The sequence below is a fragment of the Tarenaya hassleriana genome, unplaced genomic scaffold (assembly GCF_000463585.1).
Source record: "Tarenaya hassleriana unplaced genomic scaffold, ASM46358v1 Cleome1, whole genome shotgun sequence".
Taxonomy (NCBI): domain Eukaryota; kingdom Viridiplantae; phylum Streptophyta; class Magnoliopsida; order Brassicales; family Cleomaceae; genus Tarenaya; species Tarenaya hassleriana.
In genome coordinates this window covers 4,879,550-4,891,723 of record NW_010960187.1, presented here as the reverse complement: position 1 = coordinate 4,891,723, position 12,174 = coordinate 4,879,550, and the positions used below count along the sequence as shown (strand labels likewise).

General features: G+C 37.7%; 3 protein-coding genes across 4 annotated transcripts in view; 1 reads left to right on the top strand and 2 right to left on the bottom strand.

Annotated features, from left to right (window-relative positions):
• The window catches only part of LOC104811853 (haloacid dehalogenase-like hydrolase domain-containing protein 3), a 3,360-nt gene extending 2,898 nt beyond the window's left edge, over positions 1–462 (bottom strand). Inside the window, exon 1 of the mRNA XM_010538704.2 lies at positions 240–462. The gene's annotated coding sequence lies outside the window, so the exon portion shown is untranslated. The remainder of the gene's footprint in view (positions 1–239) is intronic.
• A 1,527-nt stretch (positions 463–1,989) lies between these two features.
• LOC104811816 (allantoate deiminase) lies at positions 1,990–5,766 on the bottom strand. Its single transcript, XM_010538641.2, has 12 exons — positions 5,430–5,766; positions 4,999–5,087; positions 4,222–4,325; positions 4,053–4,137; positions 3,847–3,963; positions 3,637–3,746; positions 3,446–3,551; positions 3,258–3,344; positions 2,936–3,181; positions 2,722–2,847; positions 2,480–2,641; positions 1,990–2,130 (listed from the first exon to the last, which is right to left on the bottom strand). The coding sequence occupies exons 1-12, from the start codon at positions 5,632–5,634 to the stop codon at positions 2,005–2,007; spliced, it is 1,563 nt and encodes a 520-aa protein (XP_010536943.1). The 5' UTR covers positions 5,635–5,766; the 3' UTR covers positions 1,990–2,004.
• A 3,015-nt stretch (positions 5,767–8,781) lies between these two features.
• On the top strand, positions 8,782–11,690 carry LOC104811793 (polygalacturonase QRT3). Of its 2 annotated transcripts, XM_010538624.2 has the most exons (4): positions 8,782–8,856; positions 9,073–9,275; positions 9,460–9,696; positions 10,481–11,690. In XM_010538624.2, the coding sequence occupies exons 2-4, from the start codon at positions 9,081–9,083 to the stop codon at positions 11,498–11,500; spliced, it is 1,452 nt and encodes a 483-aa protein (XP_010536926.1). In that variant the 5' UTR covers positions 8,782–8,856; positions 9,073–9,080; the 3' UTR covers positions 11,501–11,690. The 2 variants fall into 2 exon arrangements, with proteins under 2 accessions (XP_010536926.1, XP_019057365.1); XM_019201820.1 differs by lacking the exon at positions 8,782–8,856 and having other exon boundaries at positions 8,922–9,275.
• The last annotated feature ends 484 nt before the right edge of the window (positions 11,691–12,174 follow it).

The window sequence follows — 12,174 nt, the reverse complement described above, 5'->3', positions numbered from 1 at the left end:
TTCAGCAACAATGCAAATTAACCCAGATGGAAGATGATGTTTAACCTCCCGGCATAAAGTTACACAACACCAAGAAAACATGCGAACTCGATAGAAAGGACAGAAGCTAACAACAAGGGATCGGATCCATGTAACTAGTTTTGTCAGCAACTCAATCGTCAACTGTGAGATTTCCAGAAATGCATCAAAGCACGAAAATTTATCAAAAACCCATGAAGATAGAGGAGAATTTGAAATACCCAGAACAGAAAAAGGCGAGAATCCAGAATTAGATGGAAGTAATCGCCATTATTTCCCTGTTTTTTTCTTCTTCTTCTTCCCGTCCTGGGTTTTCTTCTCAGCTTGAAAAACTCCAGACTAGAATGGAACCATAACACCAAACTCAGGCATCACGAGGTGTATATACACAATATATATAAACACGCATATATCCGTGTACCGGTGTACAAGCGTGTTGGCGCACACAGGCAAATTAGCTAATTGGATTTTAACATTTATTATTAATGATAATCAGGGCTCTTGGGAAGGTAGACAGTAGAATAGATACATAATCACATGTTAATTAATGAAAATTTAGGTGGTCTAAGTACAGAGGCTATTTATTTCGTAATTCCCAAGGGAAGAAGTAAAAATAAAACAAAAACGAAATTAAAAAAAAAAAAACAAAAACAAAACAAAACCATGGATTGCAATAAGCCTGCTGTATTGAAAAAACCGGAAAACCGGTTTCAGTGTTTTTTTTTCCGCTGCCACGATAGCTTTTCCCAATTTCAATTTTCACATTTTAATAATATTTTTTTTGGGGTAAAGCACATTTTAATAATATTGTTACTGATTAACTTTTCGTATAATTTTATAATAAGCAGTGATTATTAATTAACCATTCAAGAAAATTGATGCTTCGTTCTAAAGCATCTCAAACACCAAGTAAAAAGTAAAGAATCAAATTCAAAATTAAAAAAAAAAAAAGAGAAAATAGTAGAAAAAAACTTGTACTTGTTTATTCCTAACACAGTTATACTTGTTCGTCAAAATATAGATATATTTTATAAATTCTAACAAATAAACTCCTAAATACAAATATAAAAAGATGATAAAAAATCTGTAGGAACCTAATTCAACCGATATATATGTGAACCGAATCGAACCGATTAAAATAATATATCAGATTAGATATAAATATTTTAAATCCGAAATAACTAAGTATAGCATATAATAAATAAAATGAAGTATGTATTATTGATTTATATCCATCAGTTTGGTTCGGTTATTTTAGTTTAATCAACTCGTGAGAACAACGTTTCCGAGGAACCCTTTTACGAGCACCTCCGGATTCGTCCTGTTCTTGTGCAGAGGGGCTAGACCTTGAGCTTCGATGATTTATCGCTCTTAAGTGCCAGAGCCTCGGAGAAAGATATACCTTAGATCGAGTGTTCGCCACGTTTTCTCCGGGATTGTTGCGGAATCCGAATGTCAAGCTTCAGGGAAAACCTCTCCGCCGGCCTGAGTTCCTGTCCAGACGGACAACATAATCTCTCCGTGGATCTTGTTCCCGTCTCCGTCTTCCAATCTGTACCGCTTTGGAGGCAGGGGACTGTCAGGTGGAACACGAGTTGGAACCTGTGCAGTATCGAACTTACACTCCCCGAGAATCTCATCGTTCTGTCGGACAATCACTTCCACGATATCGCCCTGAAGACGGTCGCTGGTGAAGGCAAAGGCTTCGAGAAACTCAGGGCTTGGGCTGTGGTTCGTGCTCTGTTTCGTTCTTCCTTTGTAGCTACCGATGGCGACTTCGACGAATGTGTGGCAAGTGGGTAAGCCACGGGCTCGGACGATGCGTACGTAGAGGAAGTGCAGTCTCATGTTTATAACATAAATTTTAATTAAATTATTCATTTATGTACAAATTCCGACAGAGCACCAAAAAATCACAACACAACAGAGACTACAAAAAAAACATAAGATTTGGTTTCTGTTCAGATTTTCATAGATCTCCTTACATTAGAACATCTGAGACTCCAGAAACGCCAAGATTGCCAAACCGGCTGCTCCAACATCGTCATCCAACACATGTTCCGCTGGAGAATGACTTACGCCTCCTCGGCACCTGACGAAGAGCATGCCCACCTGTCCCGGAAAACACGCAGTATCAGGCTATATAAGCATCATACAGAGTCTGCAATTCTAACTTCTAACCATACAAAACTAACACTGTCGATTGCAGTTCTTCTGTCCATATTTCTATCCAGACTCACTGGTTGTTTTTCATTTTCACAGGTCCTGTCTCTCGAGGAAAAAAGACACTTGGCCTAATGTCCACATTGCGAATTCATATTTTGCTCATGACATATTTCTCTGTCTGATGATGAACAACTAAATTGTGGTTTTAGATATGAAGTTAAGCAAATCTCAGAGCTAAGATCTTAAACCCGACGTTGAGTGTGAGGAGAATAGAGAGGAAGGAATCTCATAATACCTTGGTCAAATGAGACATAGCCATTGCATCATGTCCGGCGCCGCTCATTAGAACGGGGACTTCATCTTGGTTCTCCCCCGTCATTCTCTTCAGAGCAGTCTGAGCTGCTGATTTCAGCTGCAAAGTCAGCTCTGGGTCTGAGATTACTGCATTGGCGTCATGCTGTAATAATAAAAGTGGAAGAACTTAGACAAAACATAAGAGGAAATTGCAGAAGAACAATAAGAATTTAACCCTCTTACCTTGCGCTCAATGGAGCATAAAAGAGACCGTTTGTCGCATATCTGGTACATCCTCGTTGATAAGTCGTGGAGAATAGCCTCACGTCCTACGTCATCTATGGTACGTAAATCCACAGTGAACGTTACCTGATTTCATAGAATTCATCTTTACCAAGGTCATTTCAACGTTTAGGAATAATGAAAAGACGACAGCAGAAAGAGATTATTTTATTACCTGGCCTGGGATGACATTACTAGCACTCGGCCATGCCGAGATTTCTCCAACTGTGCAGACAAGGGAACTAGCAAGAGATTCTATCATGTCCCCGTTGCATATACCGCCGTCACAAGATAAATGATCTTTAGGGTTTTTGCAAACACTTTCCAGAAGTACAATCAGTTCGGCTGCACCGGCCAAAGGGTCTTTGCGCATTGACATTGGAACTGTTCCAGCATGTCCCTGAGAACCTTTTACAGTCACCTGCAGAATTCTGTCCCATTAAGTTTCGTATAGTCTTCTTCCATATTAACATATATCCGGGTTTTCAGAATTGTACCTTCAGTCTCGTCTGACCTGCAATGCCTTTCACCACCCCTAGAGGATAACCGACCCATTCTAGAACAGGTCCTTGCTCAATGTGAACCTGCAGAAGCAAGCATATTCATCATTACCAATCACCGAGGAGAGACGAAAAAAATGTGCTGATATTAGCAAGACAAAAGGAGATGAAGAAGCAGGAATTACCTCTACGTAGCCCCAAATAGATGCAGGATCGTACTTCAGCTGCAAAAGATTTTCCTCTGTTATGTCTATTGAGCTCTCTTTAAGAGCATCTTGCACAGTGACACCACTGAGCGAATGAATATGGAAACGTGACGTGAGTACATATACTCAAATCAACAAAGGAGGAAGAAACTGAGGTCATGAGTATTAACCTTTTGTCAGCAATCTCCAAGCGAGAGACTGGCATGATACCAGCCAAAGCAGCACTGCCCAGGAAAGTAGACTGAAACCTCACTCCCTCCTCATCACTAAACGCAATCACCTGTGAAGTTCATTTTATGAATATAAACTTGGGATTACGACGATGTTGATGTTGATGATATACCAAGTCTTACTTTCATGCACTATGTGACTCAACATACCTCGACAGGCCGTTTTAATTCTCTCAGCTTGCCATTGACATTCAGCGCCTTTAGAGCAGATATTGCAGATATTATCCCTAACGAGCCATCGTATTTACCAGCATCAACAACTGTGTCCTGTTTAAACAAGTAGACATCAACTGTCAGCATTACCCCGAATTATGTAAGTGGTAGAAATAAAGATGGCAGATAGTACAGTAAATTACCATATGGGAACCAATTAACAGAGCCTGTGTGCTTCCATTCTTTGGATCCACTCGACCATGTACATTTCCCATGACGTCAACCCACCTAGAATCCAATTTCTTTTTTCATTTTAGACAACAAGTTTCAGAGATTTGTTTGTAACAGACAAACGCTAGATCTAAAACTAACGTTGATAAACCAGCATCATCCATCCATCCTTTGATAAGATTTCTTGCCCTCATGGAAGCTGGACTCATGAAAGTCCTTTCCAGGTGACCATCCGCATCACTCACCTGCATTAATCAAAGAAGTGAATCATAACCTTAATCACAGGAGTTAATCATGAAATGATATGATGAACTTGCAAAGGCAAAACTGAACCATATTCAAGATTAGCCAATAAAACCAGACCTGGAGCTCACAAACAACTCGGCAGAGCAATGAGACCTACAGCTCTTGGAAGAAACTAACGTAGATTTCACGACTCAGACAGAAAAGTTGGCAAATGACGTCATAGAAGAGATGACAGGAACCAAACACGGTTTTTATCCTGAATTTGACAAGATTACAGATGAACCAAGGAGACATTGCATAAAGTGAAAGAATCAGATTGCATAAATGACGCCAGAGAGTCAAAAAGAATGGTTTGTCTGAAATAAAGAATCTACATTCTAATGGAAGTCGCCCAAAGTGTTCAGGATGCGATTTAAACGCAACTTCAGACAAACATTGAATTTCAAGTACACATCTAAAGAGACAGATCAAAAGTTGAAACAAAGTCAATGTTAGCCAAAAAAAAAACATTCACCAAATTTGTATCTTAACTGGGTTGACGAGCACACAGTCAATAGAAAGCTACTGACATAAGGAAAAGCTAGCGATGGAATCCTCGAGATAATATCGTTAGATATAAATTGTAATCGTTCTAAATAACGAAGCAAAGAGCTGCGATGATGAATGCGATACCTTCCCGAGCTCGTGTAACCTGGCGACGGCTTCATCTCTTAGGAGTTGTTGGTGCAGATCCTGCCTCGTTCCTTCTGAATCGCCAATTCCTGAACATTTAATGAAGGATATTCAAAATGGTCAGCAATTATGGAATCCACATGAAAAACGCCGACTTGTCGCCAAGAACAGCAGCACACAGCGGATTAGCGGATAAATTTGTTTTAATATCGGCGAAAAATTGGCGTCATCTGAAAATGATTGAAAAGCCCAGGAGATAAATCGCGAAGCTAAAAGCGATTGCTCAATTTTAAAATATTAAAACCAAATAGAAATCCAATTAAGAACTCAGGAATGATTCCGGAATCAATTAAGAACTCAAGGTACCGAGTAGAAATCAATCCGAGGATATATATATATATATATAGAGAGAGAGAGAGAGAGGGAGTTACCAAGAGAGATTTGGGAAGAAGAAGAGACTGAATACGACAAAGCGAGAGGCGGGAACAGAGAAACCATGAGGCACCAGAAGAGAACGAACGAAGTGTGATGATGATGATGATGATGATGCCGATGAAGGTGATGCCAATGATGAGAGACGGTGTGGATGAAGGGATGAGATCTGGGAGGAGGAGGAAGAGGAGGAACCGTCGCCATGGCTGCGGCTAGAGGAAGCTTTGCGACAAAAACGAAACGGAATGTCACGAGAGAGAGAGAGAAGAGAAGGCAAAGTTCGCAAGCTGAGAACGCAGCCACGGAAACGGAACCAACGCCACTCGCTCACCCACATCCTTAGGCCCCCTCCTTTTTATATATGCTGAGGTCGAGGTGGCTGGTTAAGCTGACGTGGCACCATCGGTTGGAATCTTGCGGAGACGGTCGCATGTGGTGCCGGATTCATTTTGTGTTGTGGGATCTTTATTACATTATTTGATTTATATTCCAATTATGGAAATTGGAATCTTATTCCAATTGCTATTACGACCGTATTTTGTTATGAAAATATTATTATTGAATTTTTACCTGTACGGTTATTTATTATTGCAGTTTCTGTGATTACGAGTCTTCCTTTATGGTTTCAAGATAATTTTTCTTGCCACTTTGTCTTGTTGTATTTCCTCTGGCATCTTTATTCCAAATCTATTTGATGCAAACAAACATTTTGAGATCTAGTTTTGGCATTTTGTATCGAAAACCATTTTACTTGACCGACTCTAATATCCTCTGCTATAATACTCTTTTAAGAGCATCACTAATTCACTATGTAATTTTTTTTCCTCGGAGATTGACGAATATTCACGTCCACAAATATATTTTGTACAATCATAAAAGGTATTTACAGTTTACGGAAGAAAAAAAAAACACCATACAAGGACAAAAAAAATGGCGTGGACATATCACCGGTGGTGCCGCCATCGCTAACGTGCGCTAATGGATCGTGAAGCGTGTAGCACAAAGTAGGGTCCACTTCAGGAAGATTCTGGTCACTGGCCACTGTCCCACGTGATCTGCTCACGTGACTTCCCAAATCTATGCCGGAATAGATATTAGATTATATAAAGATTTCAAGATATGGAAAGGCAACCCATTTGTTGTGTTTTAGACAACGTGGTGGGAATGAAATGATGGAAAATATATGAAAAAAAAAGAGAAGAATATGGAATATAAATGTATATCAATTTAATTATTCGCATTTGTTAAATTATAGCAACATAAGGGAAAATGAGATATTGTACATCAATTTATTTAACTTTAAAAAGTTGATTTTTATACATTTTATAAAATTTCAAATAAAATTGATGAATATTTGTAATAAAATTAAATCTGTCTTTACGTATACATTTATTATTAAATCTGTCTTTAAGTGGACCAACACCTGAATCAACTTCAATTAAATGAGAATCTGTAGAAGAAATCAAACATCAATCATACACAAATATCTTCCATATTCGACGCCAATAAAATCAGATTGTATCTTAATTTATTTATTGGATATTCTAAGCAATTTTGATTTTTTTCCTCAACCATTAGCATCTGATTTTTTCCCTTGTTGTATTTGTATCATTTAAATCATTCATACAATATTATTATTCCTTTGCCTTGTCTGTTTCTGTATAGAATATGTATAGAATTCTCCATGCATTACACACATAAAATATAAAATACTTGGGAAAACTTTTTTTTTCTTCACTAACATCTCAACTTGTTTTTTTTTATCAAATTCATTTATCAAAACATAGATTTATACGATCTTGAGACAATCTCTCCGTATCAAATGTCTTGCCGATGACCAGAATTTAAACATCACCATCTTAGAGGTGATATAACATAATCTCTTCTTTCATTTTCGTATTTATCTTCATTTTTGGTCATATAATTTTCTATTTTAATATTCATTACGATTATCATATTCGTCGTTTCATATTACATCCCATGTTGTGAAAAAAAAATTAACACATCATGTTATAAAACTTAATTTGATATTCGGATATTGAAATATATATATATATATATATATATCCGAGTGTAATTGGGTAACACTCATTCTCAGATCTGACACAATCTATCAATAAGAATCTATTTGGGATAAATCTTACGATTACGATTCATAATGGAGATATATATGGTTTTTGGAATTAATAAAGTCCATTTGACATCAATTAAAACCAAATGATCTTTCGTATTAACGGCATCAATGATCTTTCATATTAGTATTGTTAATTAACACAAAGATGGATCGATTTCCGAGGAAGTAAACGTTACAAATGATTTCGGTTTATTTTCGTATTAATTAATTTATTGTTACAATATATATCCGTCAACTTAAATAGGTTGATTCCAAGAGGTAATTGCATGGGTCTGCGCCTCAATGTTTTGTATTGCTATGAGAAGAAAGGGCCAATTTTTTTCACAATTCTGGTATTTACCATTTTACGTATTATGCAGTGTTTATTGAAATTCAGTACGTATTCCTTTTATTTTTATTTTTTTATATAAACTTCATTCTTACGCATTATCAATTTCGTAGGATTCTCCGTATCCATTGATTTGTTGAATTTTCTAAACTTTTTTTGGACAATTTCATATATATATATATATATATATATATATATATATGTATGTATGACATTTTTTGCGTTGTTTTTAAGGCCTTAAATATAAGGATCCAACCCATCCAAATTCTGATACGTCAGAGGTTTAGAGATTCAATCGGAGGAAGATCACAACAGCGCAAATTAAAGGTAACTTTCTGATACGGTTTCTTAATAAATATATACTTTTTTTTAAATTTAATTCTGCAGCGCACCAAAAAAAACTCAACTTTAATATGGGGTCATTTAATATAATTTTTTTTTAAAATTTTATAAAGGAATTAAAATGTTTTAGTTAAATAAATGGGGACATGCGATATCCCCCCATTCATTTTGTAAACGCTTGCTTGAGTTAGTATCTAAGGTTTTCTAATTGGAATTATACATATATGCTTTTATCATATAGTTACATAACATTGATTGATTACAAAGTAAATTGAGGATACGAAGAAATCTTGAATATGAAGAAATTCGGAAAGGGAACAAACACTCAACCAAATACCTATCCACCACTCCAACCAAAACCCCATGACTTGGCCTTCTCCTTTTTCATATATTTCCCACATTCACATCACGCATGAATCCTATGCCTTTTACACTTTCTACGAAACACAGCTTCGTAAATTGATTTAATCATATATATTATATAAAAATTGGTTTTCATAATACGGTCCGATTCTTATATATGCCGAGTCTAAAACATTTTTTTTAATTTATTTTTGTGCGTTTCTTTGTATAAATTCGGATAAGATTTTGCTGAAAACATATCTTAAAGGAGAATCTAGAGGTAAGCATGGGGGAAATGATCAAGCAGAAAAAGGGGGACCAAAACTTAGGAACGCAAATCGTGTGACCTAATAGAAAAGACAAAAGTGTTTTGTACTAAATGCCCTTAGGCAATCTTAGTTAGGCCTTTCTCTTTCCATGTTTCCATCCAACTCACAAATATATATATACGCGCACACACACTTATTAGCCCCGTATCTCAATTCTCGTGGCACAGGAGAAACCATGATGGATACAAGGAAAGCTCGAGCCGCCGTCGTTCCTCTTATATGGATGGTGATGAGTCTTCTAGTTAACGGGAAAAATATCGCTCCGACGGGTTTTCATGATCGGCAAATGCGGGAAATGGAATCCCTAAGAGCCTCCTTGATCCAACGCAATCTTCCCGCCCTGGTTTCTCCTCCTCCCACTCCTCCTCAGGTATGGTTCTCAACTTTCTAGCTTAACCCTTTTGCATATTCTTGGAAAACGTTGCTTAATCAATTGATTTCCGACATATAATATTAGGGTTTAGACATGGTTTTTTGTACAGCCGTACATACTATGATAAAAATGCACATTAATTCAAAAGTGTGATCTAACCATGTAGTGATCTTTTTCGTAGGCGATATCAAGTCCAATAGTGTACCGTGTGACGTCGTACGGCGCAGACCCAACGGGGAAATCGGATAGCACAGATGCGATCTTAAAAGCGATGGAAGACGCATTCAATGGTCCGAACCATGGACTGTTAATGGAGGGTATCAACAATCTTGGTAATGCAAAGATTGATCTTGAAGGTGGAAGCTATTTGATTAGCCGTCCTCTTCGGTTCCCCACCTCCGGCGCCGGAAATCTCATGGTACGTTACTTGTTTTCACCATCTTTGTCATTTTATACCGTTTCCCGATTTTATAACTTCTTCATATATATATACATACACACACGTTTTTATAATCAAGAAACGTGTTTTCAACGTAAACCCGATCATGTTTCTTGGTTTGGTGGAGTAAAAGAAACTAAAGATTTGGGAAATAGGGTTCATGAGAAAAGAATGATTCCTTTCCTTTTCTGCATGCATTAACTAGCCTCTCTTATTATTATTATTATTATTATTATTACAAACCACCTTCTGAACTTTTGAACTGCCCATGTAGAACGTTTCTTGTGCCTCCATTTGCAATGCATAGCTTTTTCTGAATCTTAATTAGACGAAGAGTCCCCGTCTGGTTTGCATATAATAATTTAACATATGATTTTACACAATGTTGTAGAATATATTTTGAAATTATCATATTTGAATTTAATTACCAAAAGTTTTAAAAACCTTCGTTTCACCAACCTAACATCGCATTGGTGAAGAATTTTTTTTTAGGAAAACCCCTAAAAGATTTCGTCTTTTGCATTTGTAACCCGTATTGTTTCTGTCAAAATTTGAAATTCGAATCTTTAAAAATGGTCTGCATTTGGTACACCGTGCTATTAATTGCACCATTCATGCAAGTTCATAGTTTTTCTCAATACATTTTTTTTTTAAAAAAAAGATTTTTTTAGTTGTTTTTCTTTAACTTGATAATCGGCTTCTCGAGGGGAAAAAAGAAAAGAAAATCTAAATACAGTTTCTTTTGACCTGTATGACACGTCAGATCGCCGGAGGAACCCTTCGAGCTTCGGAAGATTTCCCGGCGGACGGATACTTGATCGATCTCTCCGACAAATCATCGAAACGTCAATACATATTCGAATTCATAACCCTAAAAGACATGCTCTTGGACTGCAACTACCGCGGCGGAGGAATCGCCGTCGTGAATTCTCTCCGGACAAGCATCGACAACTGTTACGTCACCCACTTCGGCGACACCAACGGAATCTTTGTCCAAAAAGGACACGAAACGTACATCCGTAACTCCTTCCTCGGCCAACACGTCACTGCCGGCGGCGACAAGGGCGAGAGAAACTTCTCAGGCGTCGCAATCAATCTCATGGGTAACGACAACTCCGTCACGGACACCGTTATATTCTCGGCGAGGATAGGGATAATGTTATCCGGACAGGCAAACATCCTCTCCGGTGTCCACTGTTATAACAAAGCCACCGGTTTTGGTGGAACCGGGGTTTACTTGAAATTACCCGGTTTAACCCAGACCCGGATTGTGAATTCGTACATGGATTATACCGGTATTGTCGCGGAGGACCCGGTTCAGCTTCAGATTTCGGGGACATTTTTCCTCGGCGATGCGTTTATACTGTTGAAGTCGATAAACGGCGTCGTTCGAGGGGTTAACATTGTGGATAACATGTTTTCCGGGTCGGGTAATGGGGTCCAGATTGTGCAATTGGATCAGACCAAGAAGGCGTTTGAGAGCGTTGACCAGGTGGTCGTTGACCGGAACAGTGTGAACGGCATGGCGATGAAATCGACGGCTGCGAAGGCATCGGTGGATGGGAACGGGACGTTTTGGACCGTTGATTTCAACCCGGTTCTGCTGTTCCCCAACCTAATCAAGCACGTGCAGTATTCGGTGGTGGCGCGTGATCCACACGCTTTCCCGGTACACGCGCTGAGGAACGTGTCGGAGAATCGTGTGGTGGTCCAGACGAAATCTCCGGTGACTGCGAGTGTTTATGTGACGGTCGATCAAGGAGTCTCTAGCTTTGGTAATTAAATTTTACTTTTTGTTTTTAAATATGGTAACGGTCAAATCTTCTTTCATGTATTTTGTAATTTCCAATAACGGGGAAATTATTTTTACGGTGGGGGAGAAAACAACTCGGAGACCAAGTGAAGAGTTGGTGTCAGACATTGACTATCGTGTCGGGGAAAAAGGTTTACATATAAATATGTAATTTTTAGCACTGTCAAGATTTTGAATAAATTGAGATTTTATTTAGTTCGGTAAACTATTATATATGTATTTTTTTAATGAAAATATGTATTTTTTATTTATTTATGTACCATTTAATTAAAATACGCCAACAATTAATTACGTGCCGTTCATGTGCATGGATTATTGTTAGGGATGAAACGTGACCAGCCAATCTCGATTCCAAGAATCAATAAAGCAAAGCAAATTATATTTTAATCACTGTAAAGTCAGAAATAAAAGGAGGAAGAGATCTCTAAAGGAGGATTTGGACATTACGTTTCCATCTTTCCCCATAAATTAAATTAAACATTGTACTCCACACAAAAAAAATATTTATGATGGTATTTAGTTTTTTTTTTTTGGTAAAGATAGATGGTATTTAGTTGGGTTAAAAGAACGATGAATTTGTAGATTATATAAAAAACAATATCCGTGATCCATTCATTAGCGTGTGTTCTTGGAGTTCTTTCCCT

Excerpts from the sequence above, each read along its gene's own strand:
- LOC104811816 (XM_010538641.2), bottom strand. The coding sequence starts at position 5,634 with ATGGCGACGGTTCCTCCTCTTCCTCCTCCTCCCAGATCTCATCCCTTC. Across the intron at positions 3,345-3,445 it reads CTATTTGGGGCTACGTAGAG|GTTCACATTGAGCAAGGACC; the intron begins GTAATTCCTGCT and ends TTGCTTCTGCAG. Across the intron at positions 2,642-2,721 it reads TATGCTCCATTGAGCGCAAG|CATGACGCCAATGCAGTAAT; the intron begins GTAAGAGGGTTA and ends TTATTATTACAG.
- LOC104811793 (XM_019201820.1), top strand. The coding sequence starts at position 8,994 with ATGTTTCCATCCAACTCACAAATATATATATACGCGCACACACACTTA. Across the intron at positions 9,276-9,459 it reads CTCCTCCCACTCCTCCTCAG|GCGATATCAAGTCCAATAGT; the intron begins GTATGGTTCTCA and ends TCTTTTTCGTAG. Across the intron at positions 9,697-10,480 it reads CCGGCGCCGGAAATCTCATG|ATCGCCGGAGGAACCCTTCG; the intron begins GTACGTTACTTG and ends ATGACACGTCAG.